Source organism: Scatophagus argus, chromosome 4, assembly GCF_020382885.2.
Source record: "Scatophagus argus isolate fScaArg1 chromosome 4, fScaArg1.pri, whole genome shotgun sequence".
Taxonomy (NCBI): Eukaryota; Metazoa; Chordata; class Actinopteri; family Scatophagidae; genus Scatophagus; species Scatophagus argus.
The window spans coordinates 3907025-3927515 of record NC_058496.1 but is presented as its reverse complement, the minus strand read 5'-3'; the positions used below and the strand labels follow the sequence as shown (position 1 = coordinate 3927515).

General features: G+C 42.3%; 2 protein-coding genes across 3 annotated transcripts in view; one reads left to right on the top strand and one right to left on the bottom strand.

The window, feature by feature from the left end:
* The window catches only part of iqgap2 (IQ motif containing GTPase activating protein 2), a 30643-nt gene extending 10761 nt beyond the window's left edge, over positions 1–19882 (bottom strand). Inside the window, exons 1-16 of one of the 2 annotated variants that reach the window (XM_046386958.1) lie at positions 19504–19882; positions 16990–17089; positions 11423–11579; positions 10808–10885; positions 9614–9690; positions 7662–7729; positions 6857–6970; positions 6578–6756; positions 5833–5920; positions 4985–5148; positions 4678–4765; positions 4221–4384; positions 3932–4092; positions 3396–3520; positions 3123–3286; positions 214–240 (exon numbers count right to left, since the gene is read on the bottom strand). In XM_046386958.1, the coding sequence (XP_046242914.1) occupies positions 214–240; positions 3123–3286; positions 3396–3520; positions 3932–4092; positions 4221–4384; positions 4678–4765; positions 4985–5148; positions 5833–5920; positions 6578–6756; positions 6857–6970; positions 7662–7729; positions 9614–9690; positions 10808–10885; positions 11423–11579; positions 16990–17089; positions 19504–19549 (1800 nt within the window). In that variant the 5' untranslated portion in view covers positions 19550–19882. The remainder of the gene's footprint in view (positions 1–213; positions 241–3122; positions 3287–3395; positions 3521–3931; positions 4093–4220; positions 4385–4677; positions 4766–4984; positions 5149–5832; positions 5921–6577; positions 6757–6856; positions 6971–7661; positions 7730–9613; positions 9691–10807; positions 10886–11422; positions 11580–16989; positions 17090–19503) is intronic. The other variant, XM_046386959.1, reaches the window with a different exon arrangement.
* On the top strand, positions 813–3084 carry f2rl2 (coagulation factor II (thrombin) receptor-like 2). Its single transcript, XM_046386961.1, has 2 exons — positions 813–1083; positions 1435–3084. The coding sequence occupies exons 1-2, from the start codon at positions 1020–1022 to the stop codon at positions 2490–2492; spliced, it is 1122 nt and encodes a 373-aa protein (XP_046242917.1). The 5' UTR covers positions 813–1019; the 3' UTR covers positions 2493–3084.
* Positions 19883–20491: the final 609 nt, after the last annotated feature.

Below are 20491 nucleotides of genomic sequence, written 5' to 3'. Positions count from 1 at the left end.
TTTGAAGCAATTTTAGTTAAAAAAAATTAAATGAAGGCCAAGGTCAGAAATTCTTGTGGTTACAGTGCATTATGGAAATTCATCAAGTTAGGATTGTGGAGATTTCTGAATATGCAGCGTTTTGCTCTACGACAGTCGTATTTAACAGCAACTCTGATTACCAACACTACACAAGCTGCACAGATGGAGCAACAGCAAATATTAAAACGGTACCATTTCCCCTGTGTCCAGAGGTGAGATCTAAGGAAAAGGAAAGAATGTGAGCACAAGTGTTGACATTAGTCACAACAAGGACAAAGAATGTTTATTCAGCCTGCTTTCCGCTAATTTTAGAATTCCGGTGGGGACTGAATCCCTGACCGCAGAGCCAACAGGAAGGAAGTGAACATTAACACACACTCAGCAGGCGAAATGCAGCTTCTTTGTTAATATCTGAATCTGACCTACGATTTCCCAGCCAGTTTGCCATTTGTCAAGAAAGCGCAGTAGTAATGAAATAAAAAAAAATCCCTACTAGTTAATTATATATGAGCATTTTTTGTCTGAGCGTGAGACAGTTTACGGTGAACATTTTCATCGAAATGAATATTTTTTTCTATTTTGAAAACGCTTTTGAAATACATTTAAACACAAAACCACTTTAATACCAAAATAATAACATCAACCACAATTAAATTACTTATTGTAACAGTCATCAGTGTAATTTGTTGTTGGATCACAGCTGTGAATAAACCATGAAGCAGTGTCCTCCCACCCCAGTGAGTCAGTGGGCAGTTACTGACACAGGCAGAGGGGAATTCAGTCTGCACCATACAAACACACAGGAGTCCCACATGCATTACGTGGGAAGCTGAGCCTGAGTACACACCATGATCAGTTCTACTGCTGCAATGCAGAGATGCAAAACAGCAAACTTCACTGGTGGAGAACTCAAACATTAACTGAGAAAAAGGCAACACCAAAAAGGGTGAAGACAAACGAAACCTTTAAACACAGCAGGCGATAGGCTGGCGATTGATATGGCCGTCTTTGTGCCAGGACTCCTCATTTGTCTGATGGCAGCACAAACCATTCAGCATGAAGGTAAGTCTGTTATTTTACTGTTATTTTTTATTTTTTATCATTATTTTGTAACTGGTTTTGAAAGGGTTCCTTTTCCAAATCTAAGTTATAAAACACAGGTTTAACTATTCTAGTACAGCTGTGAAAACAATACAAAATCCCCAAATTATAAACATTGCGATAAAGATATTTAATAATGCATAATTTTATAATAGAAATGCAGTTTCCTTGTAAAACTTACTTAGAAAGTCTTTACATGAACACTAAAAAACAACAAACTACATGATTAACTGCAATTTATGTGTCAATATAATTTTAAATGTACTTACTTAAGTTAAAGCCGTGAACATTTTTCTCTCGTCCCATTTGCAGGACAGAGAACCGGGCCAAAAACCAATAATTCCCTCGGTGCAATACCAAAAACCTTCAAGGGGAGGACGAGCAAATTAAATCACACAAGCCAGCTGCCGGCCAGGCTCTATCCCAGCACAAACCCTCTGTTTGTGGACTCTGAGGGTGCAGTGACAGCCTATACCACAGGGGTCCTCAGCACCCGGGTCATACCTTCATCATACATCCTGGCCATGCTGGTGGGTATCCCCTCCAACGTCTACATTCTGGCCTTCCTCAGGCTTAGAGCAAAGTCCTTCTCAGCAGGAGTTCTTTACCTGAACCTGGCCCTGTCTGACCTGCTGCTGCTGCTTTCTCTGGCGCTGCGAGTTCACTACCACTTCAGTGGAAACAACTGGACATTTGGAGAAATGTCCTGCCGGCTTATCACAGCCTTGTTTTATGGGAATGTTTACTGTTCAGCTCAGACTATAGCATGCATCAGTGTGAAGCGCTACCTGGCTGTGGTCAGACCCTTTTTGTACCGAAGGCTGGCGAAGACTACGCTGGCAGCGTGGATGTGCTTGGTGTTGTGGTTCCTGTTTGGGGCTGCTACTGTGCCTGAGCTCCTGGTCAAACAGAGCTACCAGGTTAACCCGTTGGGTGTCACCACCTGTCATGATGTACTTCCCCTAGAGGAAAAATCCCATTCACTGCTGATGCTATACAGGTTGATACTGGTTTGTCTCAGCTTCATATTGCCCTTTGTGGTGTGTATCTATGCCCATGTGGCAATGGTGTACCACCTAGGGCAGTCAGGTTGTGACTGGAGACCTTTTATCAGGGTCAGCACTGTGGTTTTCATCATCTTCGTGGTGTGTTTCTTGCCCAGCGGCATCCTGCACTTCGCCCACTACATGCGACTGTTTTTTAAGGGGGATGATGGACTGTATGGATACTACAGAGTAGCAGTGTGTCTGTGCTGCTTCCACAGTTGTCTGGATCCCTTCCTGTGTATGCTCATTTCCAAGACAACAGCCTCAGAACTACAATTCATCTCCCTCCCAGGGATATCTCAGAGGCCGGCTGTTATGATGTGAGACTGGGTGTGTGCGTGCACAGAAACCGCATCTCCTTGCTGGACTATTGTTGGGAACCAGCAGGGAAGGCCAGAAACAAAGATGTGAAAGTTAAAACTGGATGCTGTGAATTTAACAGGACAATAGTGCAGTCTCTGTAAGGTCAAGAACAAGACCAATGTCTGTTGTCAGTTTGTTGGGAATATCAGGCTCAGGAAATGAACTTTAAGACTGTGTAACCTCTACTAGCCCATTATTTCAGATCTGCAACTGCTGGCTTGACACAGAATCAGAGTATGTTGACAACTATAATATTTTTGTCCTTGACTGGTTACAAAGTCATCTTTCCCTCCCAGCTTTTAATTACATATAAGTCTAACCGACTGATTTGAAAGCCAGATATTTCATTTAACCATTTTTCAATTTTGATAATATTTTGATAAATTATCCAGCCCTGATGTACATAAGACGCATATTATACTTTTAATATGTACTATAGCAACATTAAGCAATTCAGAACTGTAACGATGCAGTAATGTAAAAGAGATGAGTGGCTGCGGTGCAAGTCCAATAAAACTAATGATAAAAATGACATTAAGCTTGAATTTCTTTTAATGCTGTTTAAACTAACTCAATTAAGAGTCCCAATACCTGGCACAGGAGTTGCTTGGTATACTGCAGGACATCATGGTAGTGTTTGGCTGTGGCTGGGTTCACCCCTGTCAACTTGGCCGTAGGGAGGAGCAGCGCTGCAAGCGTCTGCTGGTGATCACCTGAGTTAAGCGCCTCATTGATCTCAGCTATAGCGATGATTCCTGGAGGTAGAAGACAAGAACCGCTTCATACATGATCTGTCAGTGTGCGACCCTAAATGTCAACCTGTACTATGTACAACAAAACCAGAAATCTGCAAGGCTTTCTTACGTTCGTGCTCCTCATGGACCTGAATGTTGACTGTGTCGATGCACTTTTGAACATCGTTCCAGGTGAGAAACTCTTGGCCCTTGGCAAAAGTCTCCCTTCGCTGTTCGATCAGAGTGTCAGCATACCTGAGGGCGAGTGCCATGAAGAAGTTTCACGACATTAAATGAACTCTTACTACTCGTCACCTCAACCTAGTGTTAGCAAAGTGGCAGTGGAACCTAAAGACATTTTTTCTGTAAGCAATGCCCTTCTTGCTCCTAAAACCACACTGTACCACCATAATTTAAACTTCTGAATCCCACAGTTACAGCGACAGCAAATCAATAATCAGGAGTGTGAGATAAGCCCACAGAACCACTTTACTACAGATGACAGAGTCTACAGTCTTGCCAAATGACATTTATCAGGACATATAGTTGCCAGATGAGAAGCCTGAACCTGCTGTTGAGCTGCAGTCTGCTGGTACACACTTGGCTTCATAACTGGTGTTTCTAACACTTGTTTTACACACTGTCAGTGCTTCTTGCTCTTCTTACCTGTTGAGGTTGTCTTGGTCCATGTTGGTGAAGCCCAGAGGAGAGTCAGTCAGTTGCTCAATCACAGCCTGAGGGTCTTTGGTGTCCAGCACCTCGTTCAGCACTGCTACAGCTGAAAGCATCTCCACAGCTACACTCAGCTCCTCGTGGCTCAAGCCAGCCTAACAAACACAAAAGGTCTGAATCACAAGCATGAAGTGACCTCTAACTATATTATATATCTAGAGCTAACCTCCGTCATACATGTAAACACATGTGGGGAGGCAAAACTGCAGACATGATGTCTCACCCGCCCCCCTTGAAGCTGTAAACTGAAAAGCTCATTCTGATAGAGGTTGGCAGCAGTTTGGTAGACAATTGGCAGTTGTGCCTCAGGGTTCATCAGCTCCTCCACCGTCTCTGATGCATTGCCAAGACGAATGGCTGTATTGATTGCTGCGACTGCCTCCATTTCTGGTCAAAAAAATGATCACAAACAGTCAGGTCTTGCACATACCCCAAATATAATATTGCAAAGGCATGTCAGTATTTAAAGTGTCTTCTTCCTTCCATTACAATGGCATACTATGCTGCAGTGCCTTTAGGAAAACCACATTTTAAAATCATGACCTGTAATGAAGTAGTACACAGATTCATAGACATGTACACATGTGCTTTGATAAGCTTGTGGGTACAGATGTGATTTTCAGCAGAGCAGTAATCCCTGTTAATAAACATGTATGGTAAAGCAACAGAAAGGTGCTTACTTCGTTTCTCTGCCTCAGCAAAGTCGTTACAAGAGCTGACAAGACTCTGAATCTCGCCTTTGTCCACCATCACGGCCCTCCCTCCATCCTGCAGCACAAAGATTAAAGTGCCACTAAGATCCCGTGATCATTTAGCATGTGGTAATGCTGGGCTTTAATGGACAAAGCACACCCAAGCGCTGATTTCTTTACATTCTAGCCATCTAATGCAGTATACCGTCAACAGCTAAAAAACAGATTCATCAGAGGTGCTCTGATTCCCAAAGCCACGAGTTGGGAACAACTGATCGAATCGGGCTATATATACCTTGGATTTATGTTGGCAGTGGGTGGTAAAATGTTCCAGGTACCACGGACAGTTTGACTCCTGAACACCCAGCAAGGCCAGAGCTTCCAGCCTGAGTGCATTCAACAGAGCAGCCTGGTCCTGAGCCGACACCGCTTGATTCACCTGCCTTATGGCTGCCTGAACTGGACACAGGAAAAACCAAGACAGATGTCATTGGGGGATCTTGAATTTTCTTTGAGACAGGTATGAAAAATTTGGAAGATATGGATTTTCATTTGCCAATACCAACAATTATCTGCCTCTCATGGCATCAATAAGATTTCATAAATCAAGACAATAACATGTAGTTTTTATACACGTGAGGGCAGGAAAGACTAAAATGTTGTGAGCAAAGATGTACAATTTAATATTCCGTAGCATTTCATCACTTGTTGTGAACAGTTTGTCTTGGATCCTTTGTGGACCATGTATTGAAAATTGTGATTGTGTTGTCCTCCTCTAACAAAACAAAAAATCCTTCACACCAACGACCTCCATGTTTGGCTCTCGAGTCTGCAGTGTGTGGCTCTGCCCACATAAAGTGTTTTTCACTCTCCTTCTTTCCTTAACAGATCGCAAACCAACTTCAAAGGTGCATAAGACTGTAGGGGAGTGTGTACATGCTGCACTTGTTATGTCATGAAAGCAGTTTAGCTTATTATTATCAGCTGTAATTTCATTATTGACGGCTAGTTCATATTGTGCATCCTGCATCCCAATTTTATGGAATTTCTAGCTTCTTTTTAAGATCACTTATTCTACTTTATATTCAGAGTGTATTGAAAAAAATAGGTACATAAGGGTCATGTGAGAGAGAAAATCCTTACTGCTGACAAAATCAAGGCAGCCCTGGATCTCCTGCTGAGTCAGCAGCTCCTCATAAACATCTCTTTCTTCAGTAGCAACGGAGGCCCGCTAATTGGGAGAGACAAAAGAAAATACAGATTTGATATTCTTTTCATATTGTATCTAAATACTACATTACAAATTGCCACATAAATTTTTTCCATCTGTACTGATGTGCACATTTTACATGTCACATTTCAGCCTTTAAGTGGGGATGGATGGCTCCTGTTTGGACAATATTTGTGAAGTGAATGGGAGGCGAGATGCCGGACGGCGCAGAGGGTTTGTGTTTGGTGAAGTACAGCTGACACTGCAGCCACTGGAATGTGCTGGCAAGGCCTGTGGAGTGAATCAGTGCGGCAACCCATTTCAGACCTCCGTGTGAATATCAGTTCAGCTCAATTCAGTTAAAACTCCAAGACACTCCAGTGAGAAACATGGATTCAGAGCAGTGTCATATTTACATTTTTTGCATAACATTTTTTGTCTTGAACGTCTTTTATTGAGATGGTAATTTCATTTAATGTTACTTTTGTTTGAAAGCCGTTCATGTAACTGAGTATCTGGCTGGTCCAACAAGATGGGTGAGCAGGCTAGCAAGAGCCTCGGTCACCATCACTTGGCGGCTAATCAGGCCTTCTGTACAGAGAAAGCCAGTAACGAACCAAACATAATTATACAAATAAATGATGACAGCGAATCATAAGTGTTTGTTGGGCTTCTCACCCTCCCTGAAGACTGGTTCTGCTTACGAGCCTTGGCCTGGCTCAGGGTGTCCTGGTATTCTTGGGCCAGAGCTTCCTGGGTGTTCCTCAGCATTGCGTTGGGATTATTCAGGGCTGCCATTGTCACAGATGCTTGACCTTTGTCAATCGCCTCATTAATGGCAATCACAGCAGCGTGCACTAAGGGCAACAGAGCAAACATTTCAGGGTTGGCTAAAATCTTTTGGAGTTTCTGTCAAAAACATCTAAAGAGAATTGGGTAAAATGTCAGAGGACTTACAGGCAGCTTCATCCACTGAGAGCTCATTGGCCAGGATTCCTCCAATCTTACTGAAAGCTGGCATTTGAATGCCATACTTCTCCAGCTCACTCCTCATGTTACTGATCTCTTCCTCTGGAAAACAGATATACAGAAATACACAGAGTGAAGTATTGTAAAGGCTGCAACACACTGCATTAAATGTTATTTCCTTTTACATTTTGTCTCATGATTCCTGATTTTTATAATTTTGTCATATTTGATGTGGTGGGGGGGGGCGTGGCAACTATCATTCCTCCTCTTACAATGCAGATACTGGGCATGAACCGGAGAGACATCATGGAGACATGATGTCCCCACCGTGTCTCCATGATGTTAAATTTTAGTTAAAGTTAAATTTTGGGAAAAAAAAAAAACAACAAAAAAAAACAATGCCAGTGACCCTCAAGACTTCCAACGTCAATCCAATGTCAAAACCTTTGAAGCTTGGTGGACTGCATGTGTCCTATTCAGTATTGTTTGGATGGCTGCAGGGGATATTTTGATGAACTGAAAAACGTCTAAATTACAGACAAATATCATAAAACCTTACACGCTTGACAGCACATAATGCATCAGCTTGTAATGAGAAAATTCTCATTACAAGAACACATACACAGCAATTTGTATAAATATCAGTATTTCAATAAGCCCAGAGACAACATTTATACGTCATTTTAGAAGAAATTTATAATACTTCCATGTTTCTCTCTTGTTTAATGAGGTGCATGTACGTGACATTTGTGCTTTTGTGGCATATTTCAGTTTCAGGAGAAGCTGGTTTTACCTGTGAAGGCGACTTTCCCCAGCAGGTCCTGGATCTGTGGTGCAATGCCCAGTTTGTACAGGTACAGGCTGAAATAAACCATATGAGGTGTAAGATTTACACATAAACAAAGAAAGGAAACACTGAGAAGGATGATAACATGAACCTGAATCTCTAGTTTTGGAAGTTTTTTTCTTCCTGATTGTGATTCACCCCGATGGCCTTTAATTCCCACGTATGTCAACACCAACACCACTGGGGGGAGGTGTTGGCTCACATTACAACCAGCACTATCTGACAGCAGCCTGCAGGCCCAGGCCACCACTGAGCATTGGATCTAGCAAGCAGGTGGCTGGAAACTTCATAAAAGTTTCATCTTCCCACAGGTACCCGATAAGTGGTAATAAATTATAGATATTTAAGGTAGGTCTGGCATCAGCACAGCTTTGAATGCAGCAGCTGTAGTAGCTGATTATTCTGGCCTTTAGTCACAGTGTGTGTGTTTACACATGAAATGCCCTCTGTCCTTGGGACAGAGGGGACTTTAGACAACTATCTAAACTCCACTTATACGAAGAGTAATGTTTTAAAATGCAGGCACTTTATCCAGTCAAGATATAAACACAGTAACAGCTGACTGGGGTTAATGAAGGTGGATGATTACAGACAATCAGCTGACTTGCTTGGAGCAACAAGCTGGTCAGACTGTGGATCCTCCTTGTTTATTTCCACGTTTTTCCTCCTGCTTTTAGCCATCAAATTAAGCCCTTCATCTCTACCACTTTGTAATAAGCATTTTAAAATTTAAAATGAGAAATTTAAGATTCTTTCCCTTTTACACTGTGTTGAGGGTCCCTTTCAATTTACTACCACAATGAATGTGTGTGCATGTGTTTGTACCCAGGGAAGCAGAGTGTTCACTGGGTCATTGTGGGACTTGAGCTGGACTTGCAGGAAGGAAGAGCACGTGTGTGCATATGAAGGGAAGGAAACCAATTCTCTCAGGGCCTGACCGTAACACTACAACAGAGAAAACAATCCCAGCAGCTCACATAACCACTCCCTAAATCTGACTGATCTGACTGGCTGACTGGATGGGTCAGATAGATAAATTTGGGCCATTAGTTAATTCAAAAGTCATCTTAAGTGAAAAAGTGAGGACCTGAAGTTGTAATTCTCAAGCTATCCACGTCACTGTAACACTAATAACTTTTAATAGCAATGAACTGAAAATGAACTGTGCACCCAGCTTTACCTGGCATATTTTACTTTACCAAACAAAAGCAGGAGCAATTGATAAAACTGAACAAATGTCAGTTACTTTTATCATTTTACAGTATGCTTATTAATTTACCAGGGCTGAAGTAATTTATCGCATTTTTGAGGCCTCTGCTGTCAACTATGGAGAAAGGCTGATTCAGGGTCATGAATTCCACGATTTTCCACCTGGTTGCTTTGGTCTATTCACTCATACCAAGGAAAGATAAGAGAGGCCGCTGGCTTGTGTCTGGCACTGAGCTCTGGCTAACTCTAGCTTTAGTCGCTTTTCCTTTGTTAGTGTCTTCAAACTGAGCATGTTCAGCTAGGTGAACGTTTTCCTGGTAGTCCCGCATGGCCTTACGTGTATTACAAATACAAAGCTTTGTGTCTTCCTCACTCACAGTGAAGAACATCCACCCATGTTAGTGTCCAAGACGTGTTAGCATGCGGCTGTGATATTATGGCCTTCACCGCTATGCGTTTGATGTGTAGCACATGTGTAAAATGGACCATAACCACTGAATGAATGAAAGGAAATGAGTCCGAATATGATACTAAGTAAACTGTCAGCGACAAAGAGTGTGAGCAAACTACTGCTGCACCAACGACCAGCACTTGGCTTTGGTCCGCCGTTCTTCAGTGGCATTCAGGTGTGGCACCTCCAGGAAAAAAAAGACGAATGGGCTGACTGTTTTTTGGAATCTTTCTCTTACCTCAGTGCATGTATGCAGTACACCACCTTGGGCATGTTTTTGCGATCGTACACATCGGTCGTTTCAGGATAGAATATCTGGAAGCAGAAATCACAACAGTAAGCTGCAGCCAAACATGAGCTGAATATCCATCACAATGTTTCTTCTCATTTTAACCTGGAGGTACAGGAAAACGTGCAACTTGAATAATAATAGGAACACAAATATGATGCATCCGAGGCAACTGCACTGCAATAAATACTACCTTTGTGAAGTACATAATTTTCAGTCCCACAGAGCTGAATCAACACCCGTCAACTCCATCATTTCTGAAATATTGAGGGTTACGAGCTTTCCAGAGGTAGTTTTTATTACACTGCTACAGCAACAGACTGGATTACTTTTTTTGAGTGTGTGTGTGTGTTTATGCTGCTGCTCTGCCCCTTCACTCACAGCTCATGGTACATATTTGGTTGTCCCGTATCCAACTAAATGGGTTCCAAAACACTGGGTCCACTCTTGCCCATCTCTAAAATAACTTTTGTTTTGTTTCACCTGAATGATGGTTTCAGTATCCTGATTGATTATGCTCAAAAACACAGAACAAAGCTACAGATAAGGTTATCAGACAAACAAATAATAAAAGGGTAATTCATAAATACTGACATTTAAATGACTTGGAAATGCGATCCTGAAGGGTGGGACAGAGATAACTGGGTATCAGTTTTACTTCATTTTCACTTCCACGATACACCTCAGTGAAGCCTTTTGTGTCATCTCATAAAAGATGTAATGAGGTTAATACTTTTCTGTGAGAACTGCCACACCTTCATTACAAATTCTTCCGTCTGCGTTTACGTTCTTACAGATGCATGAAATGTGTGCATATGAACCACGTGACAGAGATGAAACGACAGACATTTTTCAGTAAAACCTGAGGGCTTAAAACAATGTAGCACAATATGCATTTTATAGATTGAGCTTGTTACAGTGGAGAAACAACACTCTGATCACAGCATTGATACGTAGTCATCACATGCTGTTGTGTCATTCTGTCAGCCCTTCCTATTCCAGCTTACTTACTGTATTCATTCTTAAGCTGAATCTCACAGAGATGGTCCAGTGATATTTTTGACCTGACAAAGACTCTTCACAACTCTTTCACAGCTGTTTGTAAAACAGGGAGCTTGTGCCTGCACTGTGTAATCCCCTTACCTTGGGGAGACCCACTGACTCCATGGCCCTGAGCCACTGCACTGTGTTGTCGGTGTGTCTGAAGTGCAGCCCGTTGCTCTGAAAATGAAATCAGAAGCACACACACAGCAAGGCAGCCATATAATTATGATGAACCCGCAGAGAAATGATGTAAAACTTTACCACATCACCTGAGAAACTGTGATAAAACGGTTGTTTTGACTTGCACAAATAAAGCAAGCTTATCATCAATGGCCGAAACAGCTGAGCAGGTCTGATACCTAAAAACATCATGTTGACTCATGAACTTATTAAAACAGTCTGATATTGTTTTGTTTGAAAATTGTCAAATAAAAATAAAATCAAGCTGACAGTCAATTTAAAAATCTTGTCCAGACATTTTTGTAGTTTCCTTTGCAAGCACAACAGCTGCCTGTTACTGTGGGGCCCTAACATTCACTCGCCACGTCTCTCCCTTTCCTGTATGAAACTGTTTCAAACTGTCATTCAGTGCCTGAAAGACATGGAAAACGTTCCTGTTTGCTATGATGTAAGCTGGTGAAAAAGGCACATTTTGTACAACTGGACCTTACCAATAGACAAAAGGATTTTAACCGGAATAGGACGAAGACGTACCCTGTAGCGGGACTGATCTCTGTCGTAGATTTTTTTCACAGACACCATCTTCGGGGCGAAAAAGTTGGCTAATTTCCCAAGGTAGACACCATTCCTCAGTCCCTCCTCCAGTTCTGTGGTAGGGGGCAAGTCCTCCTCCAGGCAGGCCTCCATCCACCTGACAGGACACAAAATGTCAACTTCAGAGCAGCCACAGGATTTTCATAAGCATCTCTAAGATGTAACTCTTGTAACCAAAGTGACCTCAGTGGAAATTAAAAAAAGGTTATCAAATAAAATAAAAATAATTATTGACTACAGTGTAATGGCCATAAACACACATACATGTATATATTTCTATATATTTTCTGTTGTTTCCCAATTAGCCTCAGTTTCTTTGCGCTATATGGGTGTTTTCCCCAAAAAATGACAGCTCGATTTACAGCACAGAGGAAGCATGTCTGCCACTGCACAACCAAAACAGGAACAGGATTTGTTTTTCCAGGTAGCTATCCCCAGGTAACAGTGGAATAACCAGAGTATCTGTGGAAAATGTTTCCGAGAAAAGAAAGAAAGGAGGAGAGTGACAGAAACGGAGGTAAAACAAGAGTGAACGGACGTGATTCACTCAGCTCTCCAGTGTCGTGTTGTTGGTATTCTTTCTACTAGATAAGTAATTAATTAATTAATTAATGCTGCTAACTAATGCAACCAGCCAGAAAACCAACCAGGACCTGCAAGAAAGCCAGAAACAAACACACGTGTGTTTGCTCTGAAAAGCCATCTGTATACTTTAAAATTACCAGAACTGTTAAAATTTCAACCTCAAGAGGTGACTGTGCCTGTAATACTAAACAGCATGCTATGGTTGCATTCCAAATCTAAACAAACATCAGTTCGCTCTGTTTACCCTGCCACCTGAGATCTGCAGAGTGCAATTTATGAGGTGGCTGAATGCCTGCAGGTAGTCAACAAATCAGTATTAGCTTTCCCTGCCTGTGCCTGCTGCTTTTCTGATCCGTGCAAAAACTAAGGACAGTGGATGAAGGGCATACAAAAATAAAATCTTACTTACTCATTCATGGTATTTAGCAGAAGTATAGTAGAAGCAGGAAAAAGCTTTGCGTGACAAACTTCTGGCATTGTCTTTGATCTATAACATATCTAATGATGGTGAGACAGTATAAATCTGACTTTATATCAGAGTTGTTAAATATAAAATCTTTTTTTGCTCTAAATCCCCAAATTCCCTAAATTTAGAGCAGCGAAACAGTCCGTAGGCGGGTGAGAACTGGGCTTTGTTACAGGCAGCACCCACACTGAGCCCAGCGTGCTTTAGGAAGGGGGCTGTGGACAGACTTGGGCTTTGGAAGGTTAGACAGAGCACATCCACTTTGTCACAGTGATGTTAGCCTTCTTTCAAACTGATGTAATTTCACTTTGAGAGGTTCAACAGTGACCTCAGAGCAGCCTCTGCCAGACTATTCCCAGAGATATTAGAAAAATCCATGCCAAAGAGCGAGTGAATGATTTGCGACCACAGTGAATCATCCCGGTCGCACAGTCTGTTACACATTATCTTCCTGCCTGGAAGTGACACCATTTTCACTATCATGGCTACACCTCAGCCCTGAAGGATCTGCTCTAAAAAGCTAACCTTCCAGCAAGTGAATTTATCCTTTTGACAAAGGGAGTGCACAATGCAGAGTAATTCAATGTCCTTAAGTTTTGTTTTGCGAGATTCATTCAAACCAGCAGCTCCTCCCTTTTGCTCGGCGAACAATAAAGTGTTAACTCCCACATGCACACGGACACCTTGTTTGGGTTAATTAAAGCTGCTCAAAGGATCCACTCTGCCAAAATATGTGTCAGCACATTAAGGACAACCACAACACATCATGCACTGTCAACACAAACGCAGTCGAGTGTGCAGCTTAGGCACCTTGAGGAATTAAGCCTCCTCGTATCCAAGTCTGTCAGCTGATGCCGCAGTTTATGGAAGGAGAACTCTGCCGAGCTTAAATGTTTTAGAAAATGGAAAGTACAGACAGCCACTGAATGTTTGCTGTGCTAGTACTCCCAGCTTAAACCACACAGGTGTCTGTATCACAATACATGAAATAAGCTACCTCTTTCTGTGGGTTCTTCTTTGCCTAATGTAATTTCTCACATGAGGAATGCCATAGTTTATACGTTCTGGTCAAATCTCTGTGTTAGAAATGAGACATCAAGATATCAGTATCTGTTTCTCAGGCAGTTTGAGCTGCTGTCAATTAACATGAAAATGAATCAGACACTGTTTTGTTAATCAATTCCACAAAGTCAAAGTTTGTTTCTCAAAAGTAAAAAATTGTTGCCTTTCCTTCCTTTTTCCCCTAACTTTACTGTAGTCATGTATAAAATTGTTAATATTTATGGGTTTAGCTGAACAAAACAAGATATTTATTGGCGTCACCCTGGGCTCTTGGAAACTGGGAAGCACATTTGTTGCAGGTTAATTAAAAATGTTTTACAGATTGACTGGTAAAGAAAATAATTGTTGATTAAATCAATGTCGAATCAATGTTTTTTTTTTTTTTTTGGCCTGGATGCGCTTAGATATCAACATCAGTGCAGGACAACCTCCTGCAGGACGTTGCGTCTCAGAAAAAGCCCATATCCCTGTGAAACTGATACAGAAACACCAGTGACACACAAACCAGCTCAGTGGCTGAGGCCAACCACGATAAAGCAGTGATGCAGATCGACTCACTGAAACTTAAGTTTCAAACATCCACAGAAGTAACGTGTTAATGGGGAGAAGCAAATACAGATGATAGTCAAGATTGATGAGGAGGGGAAAAAAAGTCAGTTTAGCAGGAACATAATCAAAGCAACATCCTGCATGAGTATCAGAGCTCTCCTGTGAACCTTCACTTCCTGAACTTAAAACAATGTTGGGAGAACTTGTCTCCTGAAGCAGGACAGGCTAACACTCCTGTTTACAACCCTCCAAAGCAGGCTTTCCTGTCATTGTCCAATCTGCGAGCCACCAGGCTAAACAAACCACAGCTTTCTGGACTCTGGGACTTAAAATCTATTTCAGGTCAACACATTAATAATTAATAATCTACACTCATTTGCTCGCAGCTACAGAATTTCTCTCTACACAAAAGGGTGGCTTCTGCAAATGTGCGTCATGGAGTTTAGTCATGCTGGTCATGAGTTTGTGATTTTGTGCGTGTGTGTGTCTGCACTGGGAGAAGTTAAGCATATGTCATTGGATAGAGTGTGTTTAAAAATTAGGATAATAATTGTGCTTGAGTTATCCTAGGGGGGGTCCAGTATCAAACAAGCCTGCAGCTAACAACTGCTTTCATTATGGGCCCATCTGTCGATTATTTTCACAATTAACATATTAATCATTTAGGGTATGAAATGTCAAAAACTTGTGAAAAATTCTCATTACAATTTCCCAGAGCCTAATGTGACATCTTCGAATTGGTTCTTTTGTCCAACCAACAGTCCAAAACCTAGAAACTCTTCATTTATTATCATAACTAATTTTGTGTGTGTGTGTGTGCGTGTTTTGTAGGACGTTGTGTCTATCAAAACACAAGCTTAGCACCCTTCCAAGCACAGGATACTTTGAACAGCAAAGCATGTGGGGGAGAGAGGATGTTAAGAAGTCTGTTCTGGGCAAATAAAATATGAGATTTCACATGAGCCACCAGCAGATCACACATTTTTGCATGTACTGTTAGCACTATCTCCCTTGTTGGCCTGATGACATTTAAGCCATTAGAAGCCAAGGTTGAATTTCATGCAGCTGCTCGAGTTTTGTGGGTTTTGATTTAGTGCACGCCGTCAGCGTCTGGGTTACTTGAACGCAACAGAGCCATCATTAATGTTACTAGAAAACCTACGGGTTTTCTTACTCTGTCTGTGGTGAAAAACACCTGAAAAGTGGTCGGGATATCTTCACGTGTACGGCAACATTCTCCTGCGTGTGTACTGTCAGAACATTCATTTTAAATGAAGAAAATCTGGGACATCACAAACGTACGTACTCAACATAATTTGTCACTTTTGCACTTTTAGTGTATTTGGCTACAGCACAGTCTGACAGGACAGCCTGATTTAAGCATTTACTGAAAAACTTTGCATTGTGAGTTAACTGAACACAATTTCACCAGTGATAATGATGGTGGATAATGAAACCACTTGTGCAGAGATCATAACCCAGCTGTAGCACAAGAGTGGCAGCTACATGCTCGCCTTGTTCCGGCGACTGCTGCCTCCTGACCCCAGAGAGCAGAGCCTAATCCACCACTCTGCATCTGTCTTAATCCTAATCTGACTTGACACTTTTCCCAGAATAGAGGCTCCATTCCACAATTGACAGGTCCCTGGGATGAAATAACACTAGAAACACTAGAAAGTGTGTGTGTGTGTGTGCTTGTGTGTGTGAGTGTAAAATAATGGTCATTTCCAGGTCAGCCTCAGAGTATTACAAAAGCATCTGTTCCTTAAACTCAGTGCAGCCAAGCGTCCTTCCACAAAAGTTGTTTCAGCAAGAAAATAAGCCAAAAAAAAAAAAAGTGTCATAATCCAGACGTGGACTGACTGAATCTGTGTTTAGTCTAACCTACCTGACCTTGCAGACCCTCATTATCTTGTGACATAAGCAGATAACGTAGGCTATTCAAATACTGAGTGCAAGCTCGGTTGTCAAACAAAAATCTGTGAGGAAATTCTGATGAAAATGAGACTTCAGATTCATCAAAGAGTGTCTCCAGAGGACACCAACAGGCTACAGAACGCAGCAAGTGTCAATGATCTATCCTGGGAAACAATCTCTCTGTGAGTGGGTGGGGCTCTCACAAAATCTGTGTTAAAAGAGCCGTGCTTACACTTCCTGTTCCTTCCTGTTCAGATGGATGAAGAAGACAGGAAGTGGTTTAGCTTTAGCTTTGCTCAGGAACCTCACAAGAAACAGCCTTCCCCAGGTCTATGTTATCTTTATCATAACTTACTTGGGGAAATCACTGCAAATCTTTGGGGAGAAAAATATTTATTAAACTGAGTGAGAAAAGTCTGGGCAAATGTTGTAGATTTTTAGTTTCCTTTTTCTTTTCTTCTTATTTCAGCGATCAGTGAGGTTAAAGGCACAGAGGAAGACAGCAACGTTTTCCACTAAGTCAGCACCTCCTCGGTCTTAATCATACATGTTTTCATGAACGCGCACAACTCTGTGTCATCATCTCACGTGCGAGCTGATCCTGCCATTGTCTGTCACTCATTACAGCTGCACGCTAATACGAAATGATTCAACTGCACGCCGCTCTGCTCGCTCATCCATCATCTATTTCTCTCCATCGCTGAGTTTCTCAACCACTCCCTGCTGCTCATTAAGCAAACAAACTTGTGATAAAAGTCCGCTGTACACAATCAAAAATTAAACAAACCTAATGCTCTGCTCAAAAACACACCCGATGTAACAAATCAAACAATATGAAGGAAAGTGGTTGCCTTTGCTCAGCATGTGCCATTCAGCTCCTCTCATCATCAACATCTTTCTCCTCATCCCCTCCCTCCTCCCATCTTACTGTTTGGCCTCCTCCAGGTGACACAGGTACTCGTAGGCGATGTTCTGTCGTCTCCTCTCGTCCATCTCCTCCGCCGACAGCCTCTCATCATCCTGAATGGCTGGAAAAGGGCAAGCAAATCCAAAATCACGTCACTGCTTTTCATTAGCCAGCACACCGGTGGGATGTGCTTTCTTACTTAATCACGTCATCATATTAACAAGCAACTTTTCTCATATTGCTATGTGCCACAACACGGAGCTGCGTTCACTGTCATCACACAAGAAAATGAAATGAAATTGTTTAATTAATTTGGATTTTTAATTAATCTCGGCCCTCGTTTCGAGGTGCATGGCTTGTTTTGTTTTAGATGTGATCCCAGCAGAAAGCATCCGTGTTACCTGCATTAGTCTTTCACAATTACAGCACGGAACAGAATAAGCTTCCACGATTTCCAGCCAGCATTTTGTCATCACTGATTGTAACGTTTCACCTGGCGATGAAAGTGTTTTCTTCTGAAAGGAAGCTGTTCATTACGCTGTCAACAGAACTATAGCATGTGGGTGTACCTGAAACAGAAAGTGATTTTGCTGGTGGTTCATACAAGTTCTCAGGGAACTGTACTTGATACGCTTATTCGTCTCATCAAACATACATTAAACACACTGTACAACACAACCAGAGAGGACAGTTCGTGCTAATGGCTGTTTATTTGGACAGCAAGCAGCTTGGGTGTCAGCTGGAAAATGTACTTTTTCCCATGCCGCAAACCCTTTGTTGAAGTAGATGAAATGGCAGGTCCAAGCGGCCTTAGTGGGGTGTCCGACTGACAAGTGACTTCTGCTGAGAGTTGACCTTTACCTGCAGCTTAATGAGATCTCCTCCCCCCAGTGCTTCTTACCCGGCTCTAATCCGATCAAATCTCTTTATTTCTGGCTCAGTGATGGGGACGATCACAGACCCGGGCGCTCAGAACAGAACTTTCTCCCACTTGACCAAGCGCCATATCCTGGCTTGGAGCACAGGCCAGAGACTGAGGTTTCACACTGACTAGCATGGCTTTTATGTTTTATCTCTTCCCTATCAGAGTGCAGCACATCAAGACTGAAAAACAGACTTACTGTGCATGCACGCAAACCCAGCAGAGTCAGCCTATAGCTTCTGTCATGGGTTTGAATATCATCTGGTTAAAGTCAAACCTGCTGATTGATGAGGCCACTCAATCTAATCCCATTGATGCCACTATCTACCATGGCCAGTTTAAAAACCTATTGAACCTAGCCTCTGTGGGGCCTGCCTGATTGTTTCAAACCTCTCAAACGCTCTCCCCGTTCATGAGCCACTTCACGAGCACAGATATCCAGTCTCCAGGTCCAAATATTCACATGCGAGAAAACACAAAGGACCAAAACTTGCTCACATGTAACAACAACAAGTCAGTGACCTAGCTGTGCATCTGACATGGAAGCACATGTGTATGAACATCCGTCTCAGTGCAGTCATTACACATTACCTCTACTGACTCACTCACTCACTTCCTGGAAGAGACCGACTCTTGCACCAGGCGTTATATTTATCCCTCAGTATGGGGTCGTTGCTTTTGTGTGTCAAAGGATCACTAGACCTGATTTACAGGCTCGATGATTATGACTCATGCTTTTTGTTTGGCTTGCAGGGTTATTCTACCAAATCTTTTGGCTGGGCTCACAGCCTTCACGGTCTTTGTGACAAACTGCACGTTTTTGGTGCTCTTTTCTCTAGAGAAACACCTCTTGTGAACACACAGTAGCAAAACATCTATCAATGGCCTGTATGCAAGACAGGACAGAGCTGGTCAATGAAATTCAGAGGAAAAAACGACCGCACTGATGACATAAGTGTTATCTCTCAAAAGCTGCACTTTGCCCACAGATGTGGGTCAATGACAAGATACATAAAATATTTTGCAGACCTCAGATGTGTTTTTACAATCCTAACATACTCATGGAGTCAGTTATAGATTTCTCAACAGCAGCAAAGTTAATGGTTAACCTATGAGAAAATGCCTGATGTGTGGACAGGCTGATATGCTGGCTGCCACCATTAAATAAACAGATAAAAAAAAAAAACACTTTGGAGCACTGTGAAGGAAAAGTACAATTTAAAAGGGTCCTGGGTTGTGAGTTTTGGGGGTGTGTGCTGCCCTAAAGCAAACATCCCTCGCCTGGTCCGTGAACATACCAACTGTTAAACTTTAATTTGAGAACCAGGTTGAGAGCCGTTCGCCTTAAAACCTCCTTCACTGACAGTTGGTTCACTGTGGTCCTCAGACCACATTTCATCTCTACTTTGACACACTGTCAGGGCCTGCCACACCTACTAAGGTATCGTGCCACTGAGATAAGCCAGGTGTTGCTGATCCACCTGTTGCTCATCAAACATGCCCGATATGACACTTGACGTTAGCTTAGACTCGTCCTCCGTCCCGGACGAGAGAGCAGACACGGAGTCAACGTTATGAGAGCTTTAAAATCGTTACGAAAACGAAGTACTTACTTCCATAGCGTGGCTTCTGTAAAGTGGCGGTATCTTCATGGTACATCTTGCGTCGTTTCCTCCACTCGTGAACTCGTATGAACTGGAAATATCTTCAGCCTACAAGCTAACGTTACATCAACCAGCCAGCAGTACGCCGCGCCTCTGAGGATATGTTGATATGAATTAAAAAAACCAAAACAAAACACAAACAGCTGTAGCTAACTGGTAGAAAATGGGGCGCACAGGTCTTCAAAGGTTTCATAAAAGCGCCAACTGTCAGCAGCGGCAGACGGTCCCCATGGTGTGCACTTCTTTGGTTTGACTCCTCAACAAAGTGTTTCTGTTATGCTGGCCCCCGCTACTCTCTGAGCTGAAATGATTGACGTGACGGGAGATTTAGCACCTTGCACCACCTGCTGGTCGAAAGGTGGCTCATGCTGCATTCAAAGCCACTGAGGGAAATAGAGAATCCCTTGGCGCTCCTGCTGCACTGCACTCTCATCGTGCACTGTAGTATGCCTTTATTCTCCCGTTTACTTTCATTCATTTTAGACAATTGTTTTTAGTAGGTAATCTCAAAATTATTTTTATATGTTTAGTTTGTCTTAATTCAATTGTTCTTAAAAGTGTTCTTAAAATGTACCATACTGAATTGTCTTGTCTAATAAGCCTCGGTGTGTCCATATTTATGTCCATCTACATGGCATTTGCATCAGTTTATTTTACAAAAGGAGCGGGGACGGTTAGTCAGCTGAACATGACAATACTTAAATTCGTCCACTAGGTGGCAGCATTACTTTGAGAGTCTGAGGGGTATTTCTCTGCACGTACGTACACTCAACCACCTGGTATACCGTATAGTCAGAGCAGTTTTTAATGTTTTGTCCACCTCACCAGGGAGACCAAGTATTAACAGCAATTCTCTGTATTATGCAATACAATTCAACAGCACCACAACACGCCTACAGCCTCCAAAATGTCTGTAAAGTTTTCTCAACAATGCTGA

Excerpts from the sequence above, each read along its gene's own strand:
- f2rl2 (XM_046386961.1), top strand. The coding sequence starts at position 1,020 with ATGGCCGTCTTTGTGCCAGGACTCCTCATTTGTCTGATGGCAGCACAA. Across the intron at positions 1,084-1,434 it reads ACAAACCATTCAGCATGAAG|GACAGAGAACCGGGCCAAAA; the intron begins GTAAGTCTGTTA and ends TCCCATTTGCAG.